Source organism: Barbatula barbatula (assembly GCF_947034865.1).
Source record: "Barbatula barbatula genome assembly, chromosome: 15".
Lineage (NCBI taxonomy): Eukaryota > Metazoa > Chordata > Actinopteri > Cypriniformes > Nemacheilidae > Barbatula > Barbatula barbatula.
The window spans coordinates 1,367,679-1,394,394 of NC_136778.1; the positions used below are offsets into that span (position 1 = coordinate 1,367,679).

The 26,716-nt window shown below is 40.6% G+C and overlaps 3 protein-coding genes across 4 annotated transcripts in view; 2 read left to right on the top strand and 1 right to left on the bottom strand.

Moving 5' to 3' along the window:
• The window catches only part of crnkl1 (crooked neck pre-mRNA splicing factor 1), a 5,509-nt gene extending 3,796 nt beyond the window's left edge, over positions 1 to 1,713 (bottom strand). Inside the window, exons 1-6 of the mRNA XM_079474741.1 lie at positions 1,462 to 1,713; positions 1,179 to 1,331; positions 772 to 863; positions 535 to 693; positions 295 to 461; positions 15 to 193 (exon numbers count right to left, since the gene is read on the bottom strand). Of these exons, the coding sequence (XP_079330867.1) occupies positions 15 to 193; positions 295 to 461; positions 535 to 693; positions 772 to 863; positions 1,179 to 1,331; positions 1,462 to 1,509 (798 nt within the window). The 5' untranslated portion in view covers positions 1,510 to 1,713. The remainder of the gene's footprint in view (positions 1 to 14; positions 194 to 294; positions 462 to 534; positions 694 to 771; positions 864 to 1,178; positions 1,332 to 1,461) is intronic.
• Positions 1,051 to 23,570, top strand: cfap61 (cilia and flagella associated protein 61). Of its 2 annotated transcripts, none has more exons than XM_079474740.1 (26): positions 1,051 to 1,125; positions 2,068 to 2,217; positions 2,803 to 2,953; positions 3,179 to 3,255; positions 3,772 to 3,839; positions 3,929 to 4,046; positions 4,157 to 4,289; positions 5,065 to 5,232; positions 5,469 to 5,525; positions 5,628 to 5,740; positions 7,031 to 7,070; positions 7,601 to 7,740; positions 7,821 to 7,947; positions 8,030 to 8,107; positions 8,186 to 8,392; positions 8,669 to 8,797; positions 12,020 to 12,147; positions 15,802 to 15,891; positions 16,354 to 16,522; positions 16,606 to 16,765; positions 19,409 to 19,701; positions 20,228 to 20,555; positions 21,068 to 21,150; positions 21,259 to 21,464; positions 22,534 to 22,630; positions 22,707 to 23,570. In XM_079474740.1, exons 2-26 carry the CDS (start codon positions 2,075 to 2,077, stop codon positions 22,902 to 22,904), a joined length of 3,501 nt encoding a protein of 1,166 aa, XP_079330866.1. In that variant the 5' UTR covers positions 1,051 to 1,125; positions 2,068 to 2,074; the 3' UTR covers positions 22,905 to 23,570. The 2 variants fall into 2 exon arrangements, with proteins under 2 accessions (XP_079330866.1, XP_079330865.1); XM_079474739.1 differs by lacking the exon at positions 1,051 to 1,125 and adding an exon at positions 1,659 to 1,784.
• A 1,018-nt stretch (positions 23,571 to 24,588) lies between these two features.
• insm1a (insulinoma-associated 1a) lies at positions 24,589 to 25,851 on the top strand (the record flags this gene model as incomplete). The annotated part of the gene is made up of 1 exon (XM_079474742.1): positions 24,589 to 25,851. The coding sequence occupies one exon, from the start codon at positions 24,589 to 24,591 to the stop codon at positions 25,849 to 25,851; it is 1,263 nt and encodes a 420-aa protein (XP_079330868.1).
• Between the last annotated feature and the right edge of the window lie 865 nt (positions 25,852 to 26,716).

Sequence of the window (26,716 nt, forward strand, 5' to 3'; positions counted from 1 at the left end):
AACGCAAGTCGAACCTCTTTCTGCTTCTCTTCAAATCTGGCAAAAGCCACATAGAGGCCCTCGCTGATATGATCTTCACCGAAAAACTCCACCGCTCTCTCGAACACTTTCCTCCCGCGAGCGATGTAGCCGTGCTTGTCCTCAAAGTTAGCGTACTTGATCCAGTTCTTTACTTCGGGATGGACCATGACGAGTGCTCGGGCGTTAAGGAACATAACTAGTGATGCTTAACTTACAAGCGGGACACATTGCAAACATGTGTAATAAAGCTGAGGCGGCTGAATTAAAGGATATAATTTTCATAAATGCTGCGAGCCTTGTCCACCTCCTTATAACGCAGCTCAAAGTTGATGTAGGAATGCCAGGCCTGTTCTTCCGGCTCCCACTCCATCCATCTCTCAAACACCTGCCTGCAGCCCGCAATGTTCCCCAGCATCTCCTCCATATATGTGTACTTGTACCTGGAAGACAAATGCAAATTAAGCTCTGACCTTTTTCTGTGAATCTCCTAGAAGCCAGGAAGAAGGACCGTACCAGAACTGATTGACACGAGGCAGGATGGTAATGGCTCTGTCCCAGATGTTGCGAGCGTGATTCACCTGCCGGCTCTTCATCTCCATCTCGGCATACTTCAGCCACAGCGGGATACTCCTGTGATCTACGTCCAACGCTCGCTCGTAGATCGAACGAGCTCTGTGTTGGAAAGAGAATATTTAAACAAAATTCCCTACGGTTTATGAGATTCATATAGAGATTTATGTAAAAGCGGACCTTTGGACTTCTTTCAGGCTCTCCTCCCATTGTGCGTATTTGATCCAGTTACTGATAACTGTTCTGTTCTTCCTGATGTTGTCCTCAAACCCCTAAAGAGAGTGGAGAGACGGAAAAAATATCAAAATACACTGTCAAATCCTCAAGACAAAAACTTCTTATGATAAACAAGTAAATAGCGACAGAAGATTTAGCATCAAGGAAAACTTAGGTTAACAAATGTAAACGTTTGTGTCTCGCAGGTGCCCGTTTACTTGAATGTGTTTCTATGGCAATCTTGACCGGTCCAATATGGCGGCGCCGTTGACCGACGGTGAGCGGTCACTGCGTTGTCTCGGATCACCGCGTGCTACAGTACGTCTTTATATATTGTGTTATACATTGATCACATTAGACACATCTCATACCTTCCTCTTCTTCAGTTTATAATCGTTGAGTTCTTCTTGATCGGTGATCTTCTGTTTGGGCGGAGGAGGCAGTAACTCTAGTTCTCTTTCTTTAGCCTCCCTGAGCAGCTGCTCTGCGGTGATCTGCACCTCTGCCGGGGCTTTATTCTTCACCTGAACACAAAAACAGACGCATTACAATAATATTCAACTCATTTGATAAAAACGTGACGGGTTGTAAATGAAAACAGCAGCTCGACGTTTGTTGACATGCTAACGCTAACTCGCAAACTCATTTCATTACCTTAGCCACTTTAGGGATCCTCTGTTTGCCCGCCGCAGTGGACGCCATGATTTCTAAATCCTAAAACGTTATTATAACGCGACTCTTGTTGGTATTTTGTAAGTCTTCGCTGTTTAACAAAAAGCTAAAGGGTTAGCTACGTCTCACTGCCGTGTGTCGCGCGGCGCGTATTCGGTGACGCATTCAGTGTGCGCAGTGCTGCGCACTGCATCATCCGCACCCGCCCGTCACTATGGTTACTGGACGCTTGCTAACAGCATTCACCTGAGTAATCGCCATTTAACGTTTCGAAACGAGAAACGTTGGGTTTAATCGATCGAAAGGTTTGTTTGTTTAATTCCTTAGCGCGTAATATCATTAACATAGACATAAAGCCTTTAATACCGCGTGGTTTTGCTCATTGAAAAATAATTATTTGATTAAAAAAACACGATATTGCGTCGTTAAAACTCAAGAAACTGTTGGGAACGCCTGCTGTTTCATTTTAAAATATTTTAGGACATAATATTACCAATTAAATGATGTTCTGCAATGCAAACTGTTTATTGTTTACAGAAGTGTCGTGCATCATAGTAGAAACCAACATTAATGTTGCGTTTTGTTTAGTTTTAACATGAGCACCATCACGTCATCAGCGGGACAAGTTGAAAGTGTGACTGTGAGAAGAACAGAGTCCTCAGATGCTCAGGAGATCAATAATCTGATCAATCCGTCCACCGTTGCTGTGTTTGGCAGAGTCAATGTTATTCACCTCCTGTAAGTTCAGCAATATGTGTATTTTATCATTTACTTGCCTTTATGTTGTAATAAACACAAAGCACGTGTTGAAAGTGTGCACTGGTCACACATTTTCATGCAATTGTAATAATAGGGACTGGAGCACCATTGAAGTATTATTATTACGTCATGGGTCCACTGGGTGGCGCTTCGTGAACAACCGTGCTCGGAAAAAAATAGATGCTCGTTCATGTATTAGAATAAACGTTAATGTGCTTTGGTTAAATGAAAGAAACTGCACTGAGATATTTTATTTTATTTAACACTGAGATGTTCCCACGTTTAAATAAGATGCTGTAATATGTAAAATGTATGCTTTAAGTTCAAGCAGGAAAAAAAACGCTTAATTTACTTGAAATGTTACTCGTGTTCTTAATCGTTTACCTTCTAAATAAAGTGACAAATATTGCACATTTTATTTTCATGTATCGTGATGTATCGTTATAGGATTGCCAAGTGATAAAATTAAGTATTTTAGGAAGACATTTTAGAAAACATTCAAGCAGGGACACGTTCAAAACTAAAGGCAGTAGTCACAAAACAGGTTTTTCTGTGTTATTGCAGGGAGAAAGCAAATCTGGCCGTGACACTGAGCAACAGTAAGGATAAAGTACTCGCTCATGCATCCTTCTCTGACCACCCCATGGAAGAGCTGGTGGATCAGGCATGCTGGGAGAATGTATTTCTCCAACTCGACAATGGCCAAACAATGACTGTAGGCAAATGAAACACAATGGCACTGTTTCACAGACAGTCCCAGACTAAAATGAATGTTTCAACTGACTTCAAATATATCTTAAAATATATCAGTGCCATTGTTTTGTCTCAAGATGCAGACCAGTAATATCTTTTTATAAATGTCGGTGTCTGTGAAACCGGGCTAATGTCTATTATATTCAATATGACACATCTATCTGATGGTCATTTTTATTTCCTCCAGCCTCTGAACACGCTCTTTTTGCGTCTCTTTGTTGCCCTGCCTAGCTTCTCTATAGGGGGAGCTAAAGAGATAGTCAGGTAATGGAGACGACTTTCTTTTGGACATTTTCTCTTTTTGATATGTATGTGTTTATTTGTTTAAATATGCTGACTTATAGTGTATAAATATGTTGCAATTTTAGGCTTAGAGTAAGGTTCGGATTTTGCATCCCAATTGTCACAAAATATTTTGGCAAAACACTAAATTGAATTTGCTCCTCAAAAGGCACATTTTCTTTCCTTAATATTTGTTTATATTTTCTTTTACTTTTTGATTGAAATAAAACTAAAAACTGTGATATTCATTGAGGATTATTATTGTTCTTTTCTGTTTCATGTGAACCCACAGTTTGTTCTTTGATTTCGATCATAATTTCCTCAAAATAAGACAGACTTTTCTTGTGATCTGGTTAGAGTGCATCTGGATCTTGTTTTCTGAACCACACAAATTGTATTGACTGTATAGCAATGTCTTCCCGCTTCCATTCAATCATGTTCTATTGAATCTCCAAACCTCGTGATCATAGTTTTATTTCCATCCAATGCAACCTTTAGAACCGTCTTCAATGCCCTCGTGGATCTGGAACACATCTGCCTCATGACTCCCTACAGCGGCTCACTCGGTAAGAAAATGCAATTACATTTTCAATACATTTATTTGATCATTTTCAATATACTGTATACGTTTAAAATTTTGCAACGCTCTGTCCAGAAGCAGGACTAGAGAAGATCTTTGATCCTCTGCCGTGTCTCAAGGAGGACATTCAAAGTTCAGTTTATGTTTGTCATCGACACAATCACTGTCCACGGCTGCATATCCGCAGAGCCAGGTTTAATCCGTTTTTTATTTAATATATAAAATACACAAACATGAGTATAATACACTGTTTTAGCTCTACAGTGTTTTCAGTTCATCATATTAAAATTCAATGTTTTCCAGAGTCGAGGATCATGATGACATCATGCAGATATTTGGGGATCAGATCGAGTCACTGGTGGAAAGCCACGGGCCGTATTTTCTGTCTGAGCTCATTGAGTCTCAGGTCGAGGAGAATCACACTGTCGTCTGTGAGGTCGGTCATGTCCATCAAGATTCCTTAAAAGTTCAAACGTGTGTACAAATGAACACATATGTTGCTCTTTCATCGATCAGAGATACAAATGGAGTTCTTAGTTATGTATTATTACTTTTTATTATCAACTTTTTAAGTTGTTTTCTTTCTAGACAGCAGTATATACATTTCTATTAGTAGCCTGCGTGTGCTCCCTAGCTTTTGAACCCACAACCTCTGCACTCATATCTATTTTCTTTCTACCGTTGTACACGAAAGTATATTCTGCTCGTAATTTTGTGGTTGACATGACAAACTTTCAGTATTCACGTTCGTTGTGTGCTATAAAGAACAGTGTCAACATTCTTCCCAATCTTCCGTATGAGACTGAATGTCAATGACATTATTGTGAGTGAATGACAACAGAATGTATGTATTCTGAAGGCCTTTGTAAAAGCCGGACAGAAATTGTGTTAGTTGGTGTTTTCTCAGAAATGACGGGGTGACAGATCGCCCTCTTCCTCCCCTGCGGCGCATGCTGACATGTGTTTATGCGACATATGGCAGATGAGGGCTCATGACATACTCACAGTGCACATATTGTGTCCAGACATCTGTAGCGGTTTTGCCTTTTGTCTAAATGTCCGCAGAACGTTCTTTTCCAAAATTCATAAATTATTACAGAGGCCTTTACAGTCGTGTTTTAAGACTTTTCACTTTGTAACATGTAATTCCCATCTCCTAACTTGACATGTGCAATAGTGATGCGTGTTTCTATATGTGTGTGTATGCGCAGGCTGAAGGGTGTGTCGTGGGGTTTGTCAGCGTGAGTGATCACATTGACCTGAAGCTTCTAAACGCATGCTTTGAGCTTGGAGCATTTGAAGAACTGAGAAAGACGAAGTCAGTGGATCAAACAGTCAAACCAGAGGAGGAAAACCTCGCCTCGTGTGTTTCTGTGGAGGTGATGCTTACATCACTACTGCTTTAGTACATACTAAAAAACATCCCACGCTTCTTGTGCTCAATTCGTACAGTTTAAGTGAACGGATTTTTTGTCTGCCGGATAGGAGGATAAAAAAATGGAACACACTTGCCATGGCCTATTATGCCTACTCCTTTACAACAAAAGTAGCTTTTGCCGTGCATGTGTGTTAGATGATGTGCCAGTCATTTGACTAAGCAAACAGACATTTACAGGGTGAATTGGATCCAGGAGAAGAGACACAAGGTGGAGACCCGTCTGACGGATCCCAGGTCTTAACATTTATCTTTCTTATGTTGCCCCGAACTCTAGGAATCTCTTGTGATGTGGTGAAGCATCTCATGTTTTGGTTTATTTATTGTTTTTCTAATTAGCCAGAGAATGCTGAGTTAAGAGACACGACCTCCTGCGAGGATTCGGAACCGGACCGATCTCATAACGCATTCTGCATTCAGCTCTTTACCATGGAAAAGAGGTTTGAAATGAGGTGAGGTGAGTACTGAGTACTGCGTGGGGTTCAGAACACAAATGTATCTTTTATATTTACGCAGTGACTACAAAAACGAATGAATAATGATGATTTTATCAAGCAGCATCTCATGCTTTTAGAAGGACTTTACTCTGACTCTGAGCTCTTATAGAGGGTTTCAAAGTGAAACATGTCATGATCCGGTCCTTCCTGTCCGGAGTTCTCGAGCCTTTTGGACGGGGTCGTGACAGTCCCATGTCTTGTGTGGAGACTGTCTAGTTCTTGTTTGCCCCTTGCAGGAAGAGTTTGTTTGCAGTTTAGGCCACCCTAATGTCCTGGTTTGTTTTCTGTTTGCCCCCTCGTGGGTTTCTTGTTTTGTTTAATAAAAGTATTTTATTTAACCCTTTAACTGTCTGGGTTCTGCCTGAAAATCCTGACAGTGGGTTGCAGTTAACTTCCGGTACACATTCACAAACAACGGAGCGCCTGTAGATTATTTCTGATAACAAGCCAAAGAAACCCAGAAGAACTGTTACTTGGCTAAACTTGACTGTCCAATATTTTGAATTTAGATACTGAGCTCAACCTCTGGATGTCAGCGTACCACACGGTTTCTTTAAATGCGTCAGAACTACAGGACCCATTCAACGAATTGTTGAATTAAATGAACAAGTAGCAAAATTCAACAAATCGTATAATTAATACAATTATTATACAATAAAATAAGGATACAGAGTAATATTAAAATAAATAAAAGACAGTTATATTATTAGACACTTGCCAAACATAAACCAGAAGTTAACTGAGGGTCAGGCGCGACCTGAAATAGTCTGTAGACAGTTTTCCTTATTAGTTATCCGTTTCATTTAAGAATTTTTTTTATTAATCGTATATATTTATCCTAACAGTCCAGAATAAACGTTTGAATGTTGGTTTATGTTGAATGTTTACCAGGACTGTAAGCATCATTATATGGACCTCAGAAAAAAAACCCACAAAGCTTTAAAATATGTTTAAATAGCTATAAAGAAAGGGGTTCAGGTCTAAGCTGAAGGTCTGCGGAGCTCCGGTTGCTGTAGATGTCTGAATGTTATTTGGCTCCTGCTGATGGGCTCTCTGTGTCACATTATTGGGCAGCTGTTGTGGAATATGGAGTCCTGTCGCTCCCCACAGAGTATGAACATGTAATTAATGAGGAAAATGCTTAAAGTGACAGCGAGACCAACAAGACCACATTCTCTCCCTACCGGCCAACACCAACAGATGACGTTTCCAAACACTTCTCTTGTTGTCTTGTTTCTTCCAAAGATCAGCAGACCTCCTGCCGTACCTGTTTACACTTTATCCTGTGAGTATGTTATGTTGTTTGTTGAGTTATCCAGAATGCATTGGGTTTTAGGTTTGAGAAAAGCAGGAACATATGATGTGTGTGGTAGAAAATGGAGACAACCAAACCTTAAGATATGAAGCGTTCAGATGCAAAACCGTCTTAATCCAGATTGAATCCAGTAGATGTGGTGTTTGATTCGAGCGGGTTTTGAAACAAAAATATTTGAGGAAGTAATACTACGTGTGAAGAGCATTCACTCAATATCCTAATCTCATTTTTGACTAAGGTGTCGTAGAGGGTTTTGCATCTGAAATGCAAACTACAGCTTATAGGAAATATAGTTTTTATTCTTATATACAAAACCATTGCATGGAAAACCATTGTGGTGAAAAAAAGGTTCTTTGGATTATATAAGAAGTAGAAACGAGATTGTTCTTTAAAGAACCTTTGGCTGGTTCTTTGTGGGACCAAAAATGGTTCTTCAATAGCATCGCTGTGAAGTGTACATTTTGAAGACTGTATGTGATATAATGTGTTGTGTTGTACAGGATCGAGAATACTGTGTCATCTCTGTACCCAAACCGGCTCCAGAATTCCCTCTGCTTCAGTCGTTCTTCAGAATCATTCCCCGTGAGAACAGCACATTCCCACACGAGCTGTGCCTGTGCCATCGCTGGGGGCTGCTCAGGTACGCGCATGCACACATCATACCCAAAATATCAAATCAATGATTATGGGTCAGTTAAATGTGTTTTCTCTCTCCGTCAGGACCCTGGAAGTGCGCGTCGCCATGTCAGATGATATCCCAGCGGTCCAGAGTCTGACAAAAGGTCTAAAGCAGGAGAAATCCATCGTTGATGACCTGGATCTATTTCTGCAGGCCCGAAAAGACGCGGTCTGTCACCGCTTATATTCTTATACACTTTTGGACACCAGATACAAGCGAATGAATGCATCTTGTAATCTCTTATTCGCAGGATGGGGTGGCTCTCCAGGCTTTCGTGTTTCAGGTGCAGGGTCAGATTGTTGGTTTGATGATCATCAGAAATGAAGAGGTAAAGTCAACGTTAAACTCGTCACCATGTTGCCTCGCCACAAATGCTTTGCTACATCTTTCTGTTCTCACGTTGCAGGACATTGAGTTTATTCAAGCCAACTTTGACGTCGAGCGGTTTATGTATTTTAGCCATCACCAGCGAGAGGAACACGGCCGCCTGTGTCACTTCGTCCTCAACCCAATATTCCAGCACCACGGCAAGCATTTCTTTAAAGAGGCGCTTCGCTTGGCACACAAGACCTGCCTTTATTACCCTCTCTACCTGTCCCTGCACAGCCATGAGGTGGGCAAAACTTGAGGAACTGTGAAAAGAAGATATTTTGAGAAATGTCTCGGTGCTTTTGTGTTCATGCAATGGAAGTCAATGGGGTTCGGTGTTGTTTGATCATCAACATTCTTCGAAACGAAATACAGTCATACAGGTTTGGAATGACATCAGGGTGGACAAATGACGAAATTAATGGTGGACATTAAACTAAATGGATTTCTTCGATGTACGTCTTTGTTAGTGGCTAGCTGAAACTGTTTTAATTTCTTTATTTTCCTCCTGTGCTTTCAGAATGTCAGTTCTCGCTCTCTGGCAGCCGTGCTGAACTTCATGGTGCCCGTGAGCCCAAGACGGCAGATCATCTACCCGCTGGAGGAGCTGGGCATCAACGCACCGTCCCAGCACATCACCAGACAACAGGTCAGACAGAAATCTGCAGGTCCTCCTGCGTGAAAAGATGTGGAATATCAAAGACAGCAATCTACAAATCACATGTTGCAGCTCAGTTCACAGAGCATTAGCAACACAACGATCACGGGTTCAATAGCAATTTGGATTAAAGCGTCTTCCAAACTTGTAAATATAATGCTAACGCTACATTGTGGAGGAGTGTTACACCACAAGAAGGCGCTGTGCTGTAATTCTGCCGTCACACTTGTCATTTGTTGAAACTCATTATTCATAAAGTGTGAAGGGACGGCGGGGCGTCTTTGTTTCTCTCTCTTACGTTTATCAATAATTCATGGCGTGCGTGTACACATTCGTGCCGTCGTTATGCGTTTTGTGCATCAGAATGGTTAGCTGTAAGTTAAACACATCACAGGGTCTTTTGGCCCGGGGTTATTGAACGTCTGCTGCTAATGAAGCAGATGGATGGATGGAGCAGATGGTGGCGAATGTTTACACTTGTTTCTAACAGGTAAAGCAGCAGTGTTCTTATCCAGCTATTATCACAACGACCAACATCTGCTGCAGACTTAACACACACACGCTTGCACGAGGGGGATTTCAATGTACACAATGTTTCTTCATCATTACAATCTACTTTAGTCATAGAGTGTCATGTATACCAAATACATGCTCTTAAAGAAAGGTTTTTGTTACTGTCTTTCCTTCCGTGTGTTAAAGTTTCCAAACCCCAGCTTTGGAGACCCTGAGGTTCCTCGTCCAAAACCCAATGACGCTACACAACATTAAAAGTTGCACATCAGTATTTGTAAATGAGCGCAGTGGGTTCTGAACCTTAGCTCATGTTTTACAGTCTATTTGTGTGTGTGATGCATTAGCAGGAAGACACAAGCTGTCGCTGCGTTTGGTAGCCGAGCAACGGTGGTGTCCAGGCACCGCTGCAGATAAGAGCGCCAGGACGGCGTTAATCCTGCGTCCGCTTCAGATGAATTAATCAGAGTTAAAGCACCTGTTTGCTCTTCGTCAATAGAGTGTTTTGTTACGAAGGCCGTTACGTTTCGCTGAAATCCTGCATTGTCGCCAGCGTTTCAGGTCCACGCACCTGTCGGGTTTACCTGGGAAGGGAGAACAAGTTTTTGATGCCAGGTTACCGTATGACTTGATGAGACATGGTTGAGATATTGTTGATATTTTTAAGGATATTCTCTCCTGAAAAGACATTTGTGAGATTTCTGACTCCTTCTGAGACGCAGATGAGACAGCTTGAGATATTAGAGGTCTGATCTGTAAAGATTGTGCAAACCCAAAAATGTGTTTTAGCACATTGTGATCTTTCTCTGATCATGTCCAGCATTGAAACCGCTTCAGATCGCATATTCAATTATAGAAACCATTGAGTGTCTGTGAAGAACCGGTCGCTGATGGCTGTGTAATGTTTTCTTAAAATTCAACTGACATAGTTCTGTGTCTCGTTCTCTCTCTCTCTCTCTCTCTTCCCAGAGTGCACTGCTTCTCATTCTGTTCCTCCGTGTTAAATGGGATAAGGTGTAGCGCGGTACAAATCCCTCAAATTATTCATGCTCAAGGGCCAATTAGAGAAGGAGAGATCGCACGATGGAGAGAACACAGCAGATGTTCGCTTTCAATGCATTCAAAGACGACCTGCTTTAAGAATATGAAAATGGGCACATTGGAAAGTTTCAATGCATTATATTAGGTGTAGAGCCAATTCTGTGTGTTTTTGATGGAGTGGGTTTGCCTTCTCTCTCAGCGGCGGAACTCCTTAACATTAGGAATTTTCCATTTGTTTAGATTAGTTATAGTGCTGGCTAATGCAAATGTGTTTTTGCCGTTCGGTGTGCTGGTATCTTTTAGTAAGATGAGCGCTGGGTGAAACACACTGGCCCTCGCTTTAATATAACTATTGTGATGGAGGCAAACATTCCAAACGGATGAACTCGCGCGATTGGCTTTTAGAGAAACTGCAGATATGTGATTAAAACACAAACATTAACCTGAGCTGTAAAAGGATGTTCGTGTGTGTATGAAAGCATCTGCTTGTGCTGTCATATTGGGGTTTTGATCTTAAAGGATTCCTCTGAATATTCAAGCATCATCTCAATGTAATGATTTGGCAAACTCGGTTAAATAAATCAAACAAAATAATTCAAAAATACAATGAATATCCCATAAGCGTATTCTTTCAAAACATATTTTGTGCCAGCTCAGGTTTTTGTCTTTTGGTATGAATGTTAAGCTTAAGGATATATACACCTGCAGGAAACTATTTAAAGATATATAATACATATTTAATACATATGTTGTGTGTATTTCAGTCCAGTGTCTGTTGAATTTCAATCAAATGAAACCTCAGGAGTGACATAAAGTCATCCAACAGCAATGTGAAAGACACATGAAAACTGTGGAAAACAAAATCAAGGTTTTCACTTAAAAAATACTTCCTAAAAACATGAACACATATGACTGCTGTGTTGTTTAAAAGTGAATCTGAACTTGTTTTCTTTGCAGTATTTGAGGTCTGAAAAAATACACAGCATTTTTTCTGTCTCCAGTTTTCATTTCTGCAAATAAATGAAAATAGAAAGAATAATTTTATTTGAAATTTGGGAGACATGTTGTTAGTAGTTTACAGAATGAAACAAAAAAGATCATTTTACCTAAACACACGGACCTAATATAAATCATATATTTTCAAAAACTGATTTTGAAATGGTCCCTTCATTTTTCCGCGGCTGTATAAAGTGGTGTGCACCAAAACATTGACAACAAAACATCAAAACCATAAAGTATCTCACTTCCACCAAAACAACTGAAGAATTTTTATGAAATCATCAGATTTTAGGCCTTACTTGCTGTTCCTTTCATTGAAGAAGTTCTTGTGTGAGCTTCCTGTGGCTCAGTGGTAAGAGCATGGCGCTTGCAACGGCTCATCGGCTCCATTGCACATACTTAGAAACAAATCAATCAAACATGTCTTTCTTACAAGCTTCCGCTAAACAAAACACACAGAAAATATTTTAAAACAATGTGTTATTCTTTTAAAGTTTATTTTACATTACACATTAAATGGAGTCATTCTGAATAAAATATCGTGATTAAGTATGGTGATTGATTTATATCAGTAATAAATAATATGGATGCACTGACAGCATTTGCCGAGAATGACCAAACTGCTATAATTTCTCATCATCTGATATCATTTCTTCTGTCCAGGATCCCTTTGCCTTGTATTACACCAACAGAAAACTCAGCATGGAGCCAAAGGTCACCATCAACACCAGGATTGTGGTGGTTGGAGCGTCTGACACAGGTTTAGCTTTCCTTGAAGCCTTGACTTTCTGGTACGTGTCTTTATTTAAAACATTACTTCAATCAAACGTTACACATGACAACCGAGCGTTTAATAGTATTTGTGGGGTTTTTTCACAGCAGCAACAGCGGCTGGATTTTTTGTCTTTGTGAAGCAGGTTGTTTTTCTGTGTGTGATTATCATTAGTGAGAGTGACTCGGCTGGGATTTGAGCCAAACAGAGATTGCATGACATCTGAGTTTACGACTTATATAATAACACTCAACCCAGCGGGATTCAGTTAATACCTGACATCTATGTGTGTGTGTGTGTGTCTGTGTGTGTGTTTTAAAAGCAGTCTTGAGATGTAGAAACACACATTTACAGACTTCTTCAAAAATATTTGTTTTATATTTAGAAAAAGACTTTAAAGCTTTCATTCCTGAGCAAAGATTTGAGTAGAAGGAAAAATCACTGACGAGATCTCTTGTATATTTCAATCGTTTCTCCAAGACATCAATGAGCAAATGGTAACTTTTCTCATGTGCGTCTCAGATATTTCTCCTAAGAGTGTCAGAAATGTCTCAATAATGTCTTAAACTGACCCAGGACTCAATGTTATTGAAAATCTCAATATGAGCTCAAACATTTCTCAACAAATTTCATTTTTTAAACATTCAGTTCACACCTCAGCCATTTTAATGTAAGATTTAATGTAATTCAGATGGCAATGAAATGCATGTAAAATGTAAATTAGAAACTCAGTACAAATGCTGTAATGGAGCAATTCAGGGTCGATATTTCTGATCCTGTGAAAACCAAAAATAGTGTTTGGTGTTGATTATCTTTACTGATGCAAAAACTGTTGAGAATAACTCCACATTTTCTTTTGCGTTGATGATTCTCAATGTTCCCAGAAAGGCAGTTCTGGTGATGTCACAGGTTGGGATTCAGGCTCTCACGGAACGTTTGACCAAACAAAGCTGCGATTTAAAGGCCTGCTTGTTTGCCGAGAGCTGATAACTGCCTGGCAACCAGGGGTCGCTCTGCGATTTTGTGTGTGCGTTTGGCAGGAACGGCGGGCACGCAGCTGTCTGATGCTGGCAGCGTGCAGGGGTCACGCGCTGGCCCTTTAATTAGCCCGCCACTGTTCTGCCGCCCGCAATTGGTGTTTGCTGTCGCTAATGACTTGACTAATGAGGCAGTTAGTGTCCACTAAACTTATGGCCGCTCGGCCCCCGTAGAGGCCGCCTGACTAATGGAGAAGGTGGAGGCCGTGTCCGACAGAGCTTATCTGTCAAGCCAAACCCACTGGCCCTCTTTTCTCTCTCTTGTCCTTTATCACCCCCAAGGATGGGGTGAAATGCAGGACCATAGAGAGCCGATAAAGATGCTTGGCCCCTAAACTAAGCAGTCAGACACTGGCCACAATAGCGGCCTGTCATTCGCTGATAAGGACGAAACACCGAGCTGGTGGTCAAGAACGCCCGCAGAGAAAAGCCCTCGCATAAGATTAACATTTCAACTCGGCACAAGCGAGCAACCTTTATTCTTGTCATAAAACATGGACAAATCATTTTGGTTTAATCTTTCACTTTTTTATCAAAGTGAACAAATTATTTGCTGTCAGAATTCATACTTTTTTTTACCATTTGTTGATGTTATTCCTTAAGATATCTAACGTTGTTTCATTATTGACGCAATTCTCCGTACATTTATTTAGAAGAAAACAAGCAAATGAGAGAGTAGTTGTCGAAACACATAAAGAGTATAGATGTATTGATTTAATGTAGATTTTAGAGGTGTTTAAAATTTCAGGATTTTAGTCAATTTGAAATGTTTGAGTTCATATTTAGGTCTTCAATAATATTGACTTTTGATCGCAGACTTGACAAATCTGAGCTCAGCTTGACACATTATTGACATCTCTTCTGAAACTCTAATGACAGAGACAACTGTCAGAGACTCTTTCTCAGGAGAAACATCTGAGAAATAATGAAGATATGAATCAGATTTTTCGTTCTTATGGTTATGCTAATACTTCGACTGTCATCCAACATGTCAAATGAAGAAGAAGCGCAGCTCGGTCTGTCAGCATCGCTTAGAGCGCTAGAATCCAGATCTGGGTCTAATTGTCCGGTGTGCCTCCGTCTGATCAACGGTGACGCTCCGCAGACCTCGCCCGCTCTCAAGCGCTTCTCTTTCAACACACCACGGCCTGATTTCCTCTCCCGCCACAGATAGAGATCATGTCTTTCTAGCACATACAAAACAGGTCATTTACATGACAAGAGACCTTTTTACACTCCTGAGGGGACGGGGGGAGGGAGGCGGAGGGCGGGGAGACCACTACACACAGGAAACAAAACAAGAGGGGAAAAAAGACAAAACAAAAGGAAAAGCTTTTACTGTGATGGTCGGAGAAGAAAGCGCTTTAATGCGGGCCAGCGTAGCGGTGGAAATTAAGGGATTTCAGCATCTGTCCGTCGAGTGTTTGCGGAATAACCCCACACACCCCGCGTGCTTTTGTTACTGTGCACCCGTCATTCACTGGCATTCATTTCTCAACTGAAAAAAGGGACAAAAATGTAGAAAAATAGCCTCATTACCCAAAATGGAGCAGATCTGTTGAGCACACGGGGTGTGTTCTGCTCGGAAGCAGCTGAAGCAGATTTCATAGATGTGAAATGAGGACCTGTGGCATCCGATGGCCAAACATGAATCGGGAATGTAGATCCACAGTGATCACAGTTATCTGTTCTCAAAATATAGATGTTATCAGATGTTTGGGGGGATCTGTGTGTGTGTACCCCTTTAAATATATTTTGGACACAATTTTGTACCCAAACATCAAAAGTGTACAAAACCTGACAAACAAAAATAAAGACAAAACGCTATTTGGAGAAGTCCTCATCTGTATGAAACACTACACAAATGTAGTTTTATCATTTATAAAATGATTTTTAGAGGTGTGGTTAGGTTATAGTATTTAATGATGGGGTGTGTGTGCGTTTGCCAAGGTTTTTTTAGTTTACTCAAATTAAAACGTCGAAAACTATTTTTTTAAATGAAATATTGTCCAACAAATAATTGGAAAAACTTAAAAATACATACTGTTGCTTTTAGAAATAAACTGAAATATGTTTAAGGCACTAAAATGATTGTAAAAACTAAAAACTAAATAGCACCATAACAAATGTATAAACAAACATTAAAATGACAAAATTGCCATAAATGTAACTAAAACTAATGCACATTAAACACATTCATAAAACTAAAAACAAATCTATGGGCAAATTGTTTTATAATTCATACAAAAAAATATTTTGAAAACATTTGAAATGCAAAAAGTTCTCTATGATCTTTAGATTTAGGGGATAAAATATACAGTTTGTACAGTATAAAAGCATTACGCCTATGGACTTTCCCCACAGAGATAATAAACCAGACGTGTTTGTGAGTGTGTAAGTGTTTTATGTGTCTATGTGCAGGTGGTTTTTATTTAATGTATTCGTATTTCATTATTTACTACATTTATTTGAAAAATGTGATAAAAAAGCGAGTGGCACTGTATCGTTGAAGATGATATAAAGTCAAATGAGCATGAATTGGATTTCTATAAAACATGACAAGTATGTTAAACTAGGGTTTTCAAATGATCCCTGAAATATTTCAGTTCTTCGGTGTCCTTCTTTTATTTTAACAGTCCCCATCTCAGATTCAACAATCTCACCCTCATCTCCACTCATGGCCTTCCAGATCACGCCGCTCCTGACATGAGATTTCTGGCTACAAGGTGAGAGACGCATTACAGACGAGAGGCATTCAGAGAGAGAGAGAGAGAGAGAGAGAGAGAGAGAGATTTGTGGTGGTGTTGCGAGAAATCTTTTGCTCAATGAGCTCTCGGTCAAGTAGCTTATTTCCTCACCATGACAGATTTCAACTTCTATCACACACCAAAAGTGTCAAAATAAATGGATGAAAAAGAAATAAATCTGAACTGTTCTTTCCAACTTTGAACTTTATTATAATATTTATAATAATATAATTATTATTTATTTTATTTTTGCAATCCAAAATGGCCAGAGCAGAGGTTCATCCAGCTGCTATTTAATACGTCTGTTAGTGGTTTCCGGCACATCTGATTCAATCTCAGTCAATCCACATCAAATCAGAGCATCAAATCTCAGTCCAAACACTCTTGAAGTGTGCCCTGTTTTCAGCTCGAAGCTTTATGTGTGGATCTGTTTCTCTACAGTCACTGCTACAGCTCTCAGGATCAAGCCCAGCTGTCCTTCCGTTCCTGGATCAGCGTCGTGACGGACAAGATGAAGGCCATCGACCGCGAGGCCAAACGCGTCGAACTGGCGAGTAACCACAGAGTACAGTACGACTGTTTGATCCTCTGCACTGGCCTTCAGTATCAGGTCAGACTTTACTTACGCTTAAAATACTTAAGTTATTTGTATGAAAAGTTCTTTCAGAGTGTTTCATCTGAGTAACATTACAGATGCCCAGTATTACCAGTACAGACACCAGCAACCGGACCACCGGCACTCAGAATCCACCATATTCACAACCCGTCCCGTCCAACCTTTTCTCCCTCAATGACCAACACGACTGTGCAAGCGTCCATCGCTGGCTCATCGACAACTTTCTAAACCGGACAGGTGTGTTTAAAGCGAGCTGCCATTTTTTATTTATTTAAAAGCTGATTGTGATGAGTGTAACACAACAAACCTCTCCCTCGTATTCGTCTCATTTACCAAAGCGCTGCTATTCTAAAGCTGTCACAGCATAACAAGTAGCTCATTACTGTGAAAGCTCATCTCTCTCTCTCTCTCCATTTACAGGAAAATTAATATTAGCAGGGTGAGCTAAGAATTAATCTGCCCGGACAGAGATGAGCCACGGCTCGGTCTGATTAAGCCTATTATGTTTACTAATTACGGCCTCTTTAATATTACGGGCGGTAGAGCGATTATAGTGGATGCTAATTGTACCGTCTGCACATGAAAGATATCAATTTAGTGGCATGAGAATTTGTATTAGGGTCGGTCAGAGAGACTTGCTTTAGAATGTGTTGTCAACACAAATGACGTCGTGATAGTTTTGGCAGAGGTTCACGGTGACGTTTGGACTTCAGCACCATGGACAGAGCGCTGAGAACGCTAAAGAACACTCCATACACACAGCAGCGGCCAAAGGTGATGTCCAGAGGCCAGAGCTGTACAAGATTTGATTTTAATGACCTGTCGGGTTCAACCAAACCATCAGAATATGAGGAACGTTTAGATTACGGTCCGCAATGTACCGCAGGATTTACAGCGTTACTACTTGTAACAATAAGGTACCGCTACAGTACATTTCTGTAGATAAAAGGGAATGTTTGTCATGTTTGTGGAATAAAGGGGGAACCGCATGCCATGTAAACATCCAAATCAAACCGCTCTAACTTGATTACAGTCTCAAAAGATCAACATTGGTTTAGCACGTTTTACACATTTGAACTCATTAAAAAAACTCATTATTAAAAGAAATGATTCATGACCAACCATCCTAAAATCAATCAAATTAAACAGAGTTTTGACTTTAGGATTAGAGCTGACAGAGAGTCTGGGTGCTTCATTCGGATGCACTGAACACATCATTTTCCCTTGTTTCATGTTTGCTATAATAACAAAATTAGAACCCCCTTACTTGATTAATATCCGCAGTAGCTTATTAATGGGTACGTTGTGATGAATGTAGTGTATGTTCACGCTAAGATTGTTTTATGGCATTCTGCAGGCATGAATACCACGTCATATTAAAAAAGTGACCCCTTAGTTTTAATTTAAAAGAAAATTAATTTCCTGACTTTATTCCCCAAACTTTGCATATTGTTCCCCGTAGCCTGCAGATTTGTACTGTAGAGGTACATTACAACTAGTTACTCTGTATTATGGGCAGGCCGTAATCTAAAGAGGTACGAAATTATTTGAGAAAAAGGCAGACTATAGATTATCATGGATGTGTATTTTATTCTAGTATCTCCATAATTCGTGCATTAAATCATTATGAGTCACCCTTTATATGTGTCACTGGGTTTTGCAAATATGTACCAAGTATCAACTTTGCGAATACAGTATTAAATAATTTAGTTCAATCATTTACATTCCTTTTCCTGAAACAGAGAATTTGGACATACAATGTTTTGGAAGGACAGCCACGAAGTACAAAAAAAGCATAGAAATGCAAAATATGGACATGATCAAACACAGAATTTAATCAGTTTTTTTCTGAATATTTTGTTAATACTCTCTTGGTTTTGTCTACAGACGTCATTCTCCTGACTTTTTAGTTTTGCTCGTGTTGTCATCTTGGAATTAAAAGGTTCTATCAGACATTGTTGTGTTATTCTCATATTCTTAATCTGTCACGTCTTTACATAATATGTGGTGTTTTTTCTTTACTTTGCGTCCATAGGACTTTAAGCAACGGAAATGTACAAAAAAATGTAGTCAAAATCGTTGAAGCTCAATATCTCAAAAGTGCGCAGAATGCAGAGCCTTTTCGATCCATGTCGGCGATGTGTTGTGCGTTCATTTTGGTCAAGCCGTTAAATTGTTCCAAAGCCGAGCTTCATTTTACACTCAAAACACAACTACACAACAAACTAAATCTTTAATATATTTTTATGTTGGTTTTGGCCCATACTATACATTTACCATGTGCCAAAAAAAGTATTTTATTTCAGATTGAGCTGTAAAGTACATTATTATACATTACAAACAAATCATATGCGCACATGTGGTGCATTTTCTAAACATTGCAAATTCTATTTAACATTTTATTTGATGTCATGTCGCAGTTACAAAAACATCCCTTTACACATCCAGTATTAATGTTGACAACTAATGCTAAAACTCATTATTTTAATAACATTAGGTATGAACGTGTGTAATTGAGTGTGTGTTACGTGAGCTCTGCCTGATTAGTTTTCATCCTAATCTAAACATCAAAGCTCTTCCTACACAACAGATCTCTATTAGATCAGTCCAGAGCTGCCCAAAGCATCTCTTGCTTCTTTCGGTGACCGCGGCTCTTTCTTTTCTTCTGCTCCAATGGAACTTTCTCTGGGTTGCTTAGTGACCCTTCTCAGTTTCATGAGATTATCTCTGCGAAGGCTTTAATAAATTGCTTTTCTCTCCCTGTATGACGATAATGGCCTTTGATATTTTGAGTTTCTCAATAAAAATGGTTCGAAAATACATCTCACAAAGTAGATCTGTAAATATGATGTTGACTGCTAGTTGTGTGTGTGTCTTCAGGTGATGCTGTGGTTTATGGAAGCACCATAGACGTGTACACATGTGTGGAGACGCTCTTGAGTCTGGGGGTCAGCGGCGGGCGCATTCATATAGTCCACCCCCCCGATAACACCCCATCACCCTGTTTTCATGACAGCGCTGTGGCGCTCGCAGTCAAAGAGGCTCTGGTGAAGGAGAAAGTCCACGTCCATCACAACTGCCTATTGGCTCGAATGAATGATGGACAGCACCTGGATCCAATAACATGTGTGTCCTTCACCACCGCTGGTCCGCCCTTCCGGCTCGAGTGTGCAGTGAGTGAAAAAACTACAAATAACACAACAAACTAAACAAGAACACACTCAGTAACACCATCAAAACCAACATATTTTTATAGAATTATTTAAGTAAATCTATTTGTATTCTTAGATCAGTTTCTTCATCTGTTTACGGTCATGATCACTTTAACATGAATCAAGCAGACTAGTTTTGTTTTCAATGTTGTTGTAATTTTATTAATGTTTTGAATCGCTTTTATAATTTCTATGTTCGTTTTGGTATAAGTTTTTAGCTCTTTTAATTTATTTTGTTTTCGTTTGTCTCCTTCTTTCTTTCTTCTTATATTGCTATACAAGTTTAATTTGTAAATTTTTTATTTCAGACATTTTCAGTCGATCATTGTTCTGCCCCAACTGATTTATTTGAATAATTTTGGTTAAGTTTAAGTTTTTCAAATAATACATCGGCTGATTTTTTTATCAAACTGAAATATTATAATGAATGTACATTTAGTAAACTTACATGTCTCATGACACATAACTCAAGCTTGTGTTTTGACAGGTGCTCTTTAACTTCTCCGGTGAAACAGTTGACCACGATGCCTTCCGTGCTATCAATGACGCCTGTTTAGTGTTTGATGGCCTTCTGGTCATTGATCACACTTTCCATACCAATGACCCCTCCATATACGCGGCCGGACCCTTAACTAAATACTCCCGCCGTTACCATGCCGACCAATGGACCGGTGGCAGCTTTAATTCCAAGGAAGTGGGACATAGTTTGGCATCTGTTCTGCTTCCGTTATTCGACCCGACTGTGGAGCGTCCCATGAGCCCACCGGAAGACCAGAAACACCTGATTCCAATCTACAATCAAGCCAAACTGCAAGGTCTGCAAATTTCTTTTCATAAGACAATGCGTGTGAGGAGACATTAATAAGCAATATGCCTTTATTAGACGTACAGTTATCACCTGGTGGGGAATAATTGGGAGGGAAAATCCTTTTCAGTTACATTGAAGAAAAGACCTGATTCATTCCCTTTTGTCCAATTCAGACTGACGCAAAACCATTGACAGTGAATCTACATAATCGAATCTAACGGGTTAAGTGATTTTAACAGAAAGGACCATCTGTTACACAAGAAGAATGTGTTTGAAATCAGATTTATATTCACATATGTGCCCAGAGGAACCTTTTATTGCTCTTTCATGGCGCGGTAGATTTGATGGAGTTGTCGGTTGTACGTTTCATTACAATTTATGAGGACAAATATCTGTGACGCAATGTTTCCATTCACTTTCATTAATTTCTAGGAAAAAGTATTGAGTTATTAAAGACATCTTATATTTCTAATTGGAAATAGATAGAAGATTCATTCGTTGTAAATCCTTCATTCACAGGTGGAAGGTTACCAGGCAGCTACAATTACCTCCATGTCACAAAACCAACTGCCAACAACACCCCGGGGTCATCAGATCAACATGTAACCAGAGGGCAAATCTTAGCATCACGTTACAGCACAAATCAACGTTTACACCGTATCTTCCTCTAACTGAGAACTTACAAAAGCTTGAATGATTTGGTCTTTTAGGGTTGTGATATTGTGACAGGCCGGATAGACACAGGGAACTACTTTTGCCTGCATCTCAACCAGCATGACGTGGTGGAGACCATCACATGCCTCTCCAAGAATCCCCTTCCCATCTCCAACCTCCGGTGTCTTTACGGCAAACACCAGATGCTGCTCAATCACCTCCGCTCCAGATACCACAAGGGTTTAGTCCAGGACTTGTACAGGTAAAAAAAACTCCGATAATGCGTTTAGCCTTTAAACACACAGGATTGTCATCATTCACCCTCATGGGGTTCAAAATCTGTATGTGACTCTTTCTTGTGTGGAACACAAAAATAGATATTTTGAGAAACGTCTCAGCGGTTTTGTGTTCTTATACAATGAAAGTACTATCCTTTTCACACGATAAAGCAAAATAAAGTTTTGAAGACGGAAAAGTCTATTGGGATTTACACTTGACAGACAAATGAAAAAAATCAAGACGTACATTAACCCTCTTTCGCTCGACAGGTAGTGGTCTAGCTTTTGTTGAAACTAGTAACTTTGTATTAGCATCAATTGTACTATTGCTCTTTTATGACATATCGCTTATTGCTCCCTGAACTCTTTGTAAGTCGCTTTGGATAGAAGCGTCTGCTAAATGACTAAATGTAAATGTAAATGTCTTCTACTTAAGTCACTGCACCTAAACACAGAACGACCACAAGTGTTTAATTATTCGCAGGGTTATTTATGACCCTTTAAATCAGATCTGGGTACATGAAGATGTGTTTCTGACAGCTTGACCTCTGCTCCAGTATTTTAACACCGCTGACCCCTCGCCATCACAATCATTATTCTGTGCCACTAATCTGTTTATGCAGGTGTGCAATCCGCTTTGCCGCAGCACCAGGACACAATAGTTAAGCCACCCAGCAGCTCTTATTAAAACAGGATTCTCCACTGCTCTTTTGTCACGACTCTGAATGTGACGGCACTCAATGTCATTATGGAGAAGACCCATAAACATAATTAATTGGCCGTGATGTGTGTGCCGAGTTGACAAAATAAAAATAATGTCTTTATTTATTTTTAGTTTCAACAACAAATGTTCCGGTTTAAAGTCCAAGAGATTCCAATTTTTATAATGCTGTTTTTAGGAACCGGATTGTGTACAAAGAATATTTTAAAGGTTTCTGAAATAAATGACAGCATACAGGCCTGGGAAGTAAAGATGAAGTAAATGTCGATGACAGAGATTTGAGTTTTGGGTGAATTGTTACTTTAATACCAAATACGCGCCATGTTTTTCAGCTATTTCGGAGAGAATTGGTGCTTGGCACTATTTCACGACCGCTTTACCGACTTTGAGCAAGAGGTTCGCCAAATCATGGATTCAGCCAAATTGGAGGTAAGCAGCAGCACGCTTCCAATCTTTTGAACAAGGTTCTGGATTTTTTTTATTGATGTGTCTTGTGTTTTCTCAGGGCGATAATGGTTTGGTGTCAATGCACGAGGTTCTTCAGAAGATGGTGGGGGTAAAAACAGAGACGGGCCATCTGATGAATCTCAGCGAGATGTTTGGGAAAAGCCAGACTTGTTCTGCTCTGAAGATGACTGTTCTGGATTATCTGAAATATAACAGATATCATCTCACTATGTACGCCCGGCCGGGACTGCTGTAATCATGATAACATCACAATTAGCAGTAATCAATCACTTCTTTATCTTTAATTTCCTTCAGTTTAACATTTACTACAGCATATGTTAGGGGGTGGGGCACATTGAGCAAATAAATAAAGCACATTAATGTTGTCTCGTGCAAATCTTTGGTGTGTAATGAGTTACTTTCATTAAATATATCTGTCTGTTGAATGTTTCATGTATGTGCTTAGCCGTATTCGGTTATATATTATGCAGAGATGTAGAGCGCAGCGTGACTCATTGGTGCGGAGGGGCAGATAAGGGCAGAATGAGGGTAAATCTGAGACAGCAGCAGCTGTATGATAATGAAGGTGGGGCAGAAAAACACAGACGCATGATCCAACATCATGTAACACTAATGTGTTTTACTCCATGACTTTTGTTCTGTTGGACAGAAATGCAACAAGAATAATTGTGATGATTATTGTTTTCTGTTTTTGTTTTTTTGTCCTACATTATATGTGGATTTTATTATATAAATGCGCACATAAACATGGTCAAATACAGCAAGTATGGTTTAAATTTATTTTACATTACATAACTTAAAGTATATGAGCATGAATTGAAATGTATTTATTTGTGATCTTGTTATACTTTCTTGGGATATTTGTATGTAAATGTATAGAAAATACAATAGTTGAGAAGATATAATGTGCATCATGAATGGTCAGATGCCACAAATGCGTTTGCATAAGTTGGTTACAAAGACATTGTGCATTTCCAAAACAACATCTTTTTCGTTTTGCCAAAATCTGCCAAATCATCAAATCGCCATCTAGAGGATTATTCAGAGAGAGATTTCGAGAAATTCCAGTATGACGAGACTGTTGCATTGGAATGACATCACCACATATGAGCACAACAATGATGGCACGGACACAGACCGATGGCGTTAAAGATGCGCGTTTGAACAGAAGGATGCTCGGCGGATGCTGCGCTTTGTCCGCGCACGCGTCTGTCTCCCCGTCCCGCACAAGCGTGTCTTTTGTAATGCAAACGAGAGGAGCCTCTTTTTATGAATTATGTATGCGCGCAATGAGTGATTAATACGTCCAGCATTCAACTGTCGCGCATGCACTAAGCCTGTAGGCGTCTGATTTATACAATCAATTAGTTTGGAGACAAATTACGCACGCAACTCGCCACCTTTTTCATGCGCAAACAGCTTAAAACTGTTTCGCGTTGTGCTTAAATTGCGCACGGCTTCTTTAAAAACTGTACGCGGTGTGTGTGACAGATTTCACGACTTCTTTGTTGCCGTTTAATTTCAAATTCTGATGGTCTGAGAGTGAATAAGCCCATTTAGAATGCTTACAAAGGCAGGGCACGTGTGCATTGATAGGACGCATCAGAGCGTGAAAAGAGGAGGAACCAGCGTGTGCCCAAAGCGTCCTAATATAATAAAGCTCAGGTACATCTGCTGAGCAATCTGCAAATCCCCCCTCCGCTACATTTCCACCGCAGACCCTCCCATTTCCAAATCCATAGGGATTCCAACTCCATCTGATTGGATGAGGCAGCAAGGGGCGAGAACAATGTCATCCTTTCGGCTTAAAAAGAGTGCTGCTATGTCTATGTGATTGAAAGATCACCAAACGCATCCAAATACAGCACCGCGCGTGCCTCTGATCCAAGCTCGTCTAAAGTGCCTTTCAGTTGAAGAGGATGCCTAGAGGATTTTTAGTGAAGAGAAATAAAAAAGCGATACCTGTTTCGTACCGGGTCCGTTCGGATGAGGATGAAGCGCAGGTAGCGTTTCCAGCCGCGCAGGATGCCAGCGCACCACCTACGCACAGCCCAGCATTGCCGCGCCCGGATTCAGGCGCCTTGAGCATCTCGCAGCATGTCAAACCGGTGCAGTTCGGGAACCCGGAGACGGTGTACAGGTCCGTGTACAGCCCGACGCGTCCCGTGAGCAGAGAGCACGAGAGGGCGTGTTTGGAGAGGCGGTTCAACCTGGGCTCGCCCATTTCAGCGGAATCCTTCCCAGCTGTGCCCAACGGCTCGGATCACGTCCCGTTCGCTCCCGTGGATCTAAAAATAGGCACCAGCAACAGCAACCGAACCGGTACCAGCAACCCGGTCCCATTAGCCACCAAAAGAGCCTCGTCGGATAGCGAGCGCAAAGGCAAACCGGCATCCAAGAAAGCCAAAGCCATGAGGAAATTGCAGTTTGAAGACGAGGTGACCACCTCTCCGGTGCTGGGCTTAAAAATCAAAGAGGGTCCGTTGGAGCATAAACCCAGATCTCAGTTGACAGCCGGCGACAAGCCTCTGGGCGAGTTCATCTGTCAGTTGTGCAGAGAGGCGTACGCTGACCCCTTCTCTCTGGCTCAGCACAAATGCTCCAGGATCGTCCGGATCGAGTACAGGTGCCCTGAATGTGACAAGCTCTTCAGCTGCCCGGCGAATCTGGCGTCACACCGGCGCTGGCACAAACCCAAGCCACAAAACCCAACGGGCACCAACCCGGAGAGCAATAAAACGCCCGCGTCCGACAAAAGCGATGAGCCGAAAGAGACGTCCAGCGACAGGGACACTCCCAGCCCCGCACTTTCCGAATCGGGCTCCGAGGAGGGCCTCTACGATTGCCAACACTGCGGGAAGAAGTTCAAACGCCAGGCGTACTTGAAGAAGCACGTGATGGCCCATCACGACGGCTTCCCAGCTCCAGACAAAACCCAAGTACCTTTGAACCTGAGCGCGTCCGAGTGCCACCCGTGCCCGGTGTGCGGGGAGAGCTTCCCCAGCAGAGCCAACCAGGAGAGACACATCCGCATGCATCACTCCGCGCAGGTGTATCCCTGCAAATATTGCCCGGCCATGTTCTACAGCTCGCCCGGACTTACGAGACACATCAACAAGTGTCATCCGTCGGAGAACAGGCAGGTGATTCTCCTCCAGATGCCAGTGCGTCCGGCCTGCTGAAAACGGTGCCTTAATCCACAGATTGAACTGGGATGCGCAACGAGAGACTGTTAAAGAGGATCCCGCTATTTTCACACGTGAGGTAGTTTATCTGGAGGTTCGACGCGTTTAGACTGTTCCATTATTTTTCTAGGATCTCCGCACAAGTGCTTTTAGCTTTTAGACCTAAGAGTCCTAGAACATGCCTTGAATTCACAGGCTGTACATATATTATCTCTTTCTAGCTTTAATAGAGCTTGTGAAGCTGTGGGGATTTGACTGTAGCTTTTCAAACGACAAGGGTTTCTCCCTTTAGTGTAGCCAGAAATGCCTTGAATAGACATGCTGTAAAACTGCCTTAATCATGTACATGTTGGAGGGGTGGCTTGTTATAATAACTTTTATATTGCTACTATTATTATTATAATTGTTGATGTGTGTATATCTTTGTGATTATTTATCTTATTATTTATTTATTTCAAATATTTTATTTAAATTATTCGTTCGCCATTCATTGATTTGTGATTGATTTTCTAATTTGTCTGGACAGCCAAATGTTTCATTTATCGATTGAAAGACCTTGTCCGTGTCAAATTCACTTTGCATTAGGTACAATCGTTTATTTATTTATTTATTGTTTGTGTTTATTATGTGTTCGGCGCTTGTGTGTTTCTGCAGTTCTGCTATTTGTCCAAAAATACTTACTACTAATAATAATAATAATAATAATAAACATTCCAAAAAGTTTCAATGGGATCCACTCGTGATGTGAAATTCCGGCAGTTCAAAGAAATGTGTGTGTGTGTGTTCTGTCATGTGGAAACCCAAACACTGTGATGTCTTAGAAATACATCATCAACTGGATTCTGTAATGAGATACATCTGC

Excerpts from the sequence above, each read along its gene's own strand:
- cfap61 (XM_079474740.1), top strand. The coding sequence starts at position 2,075 with ATGAGCACCATCACGTCATCAGCGGGACAAGTTGAAAGTGTGACTGTG. Across the intron at positions 2,954-3,178 it reads ACAATGGCCAAACAATGACT|CCTCTGAACACGCTCTTTTT; the intron begins GTAGGCAAATGA and ends TATTTCCTCCAG. Across the intron at positions 21,151-21,258 it reads CGGGGTCATCAGATCAACAT|GGTTGTGATATTGTGACAGG; the intron begins GTAACCAGAGGG and ends TTGGTCTTTTAG.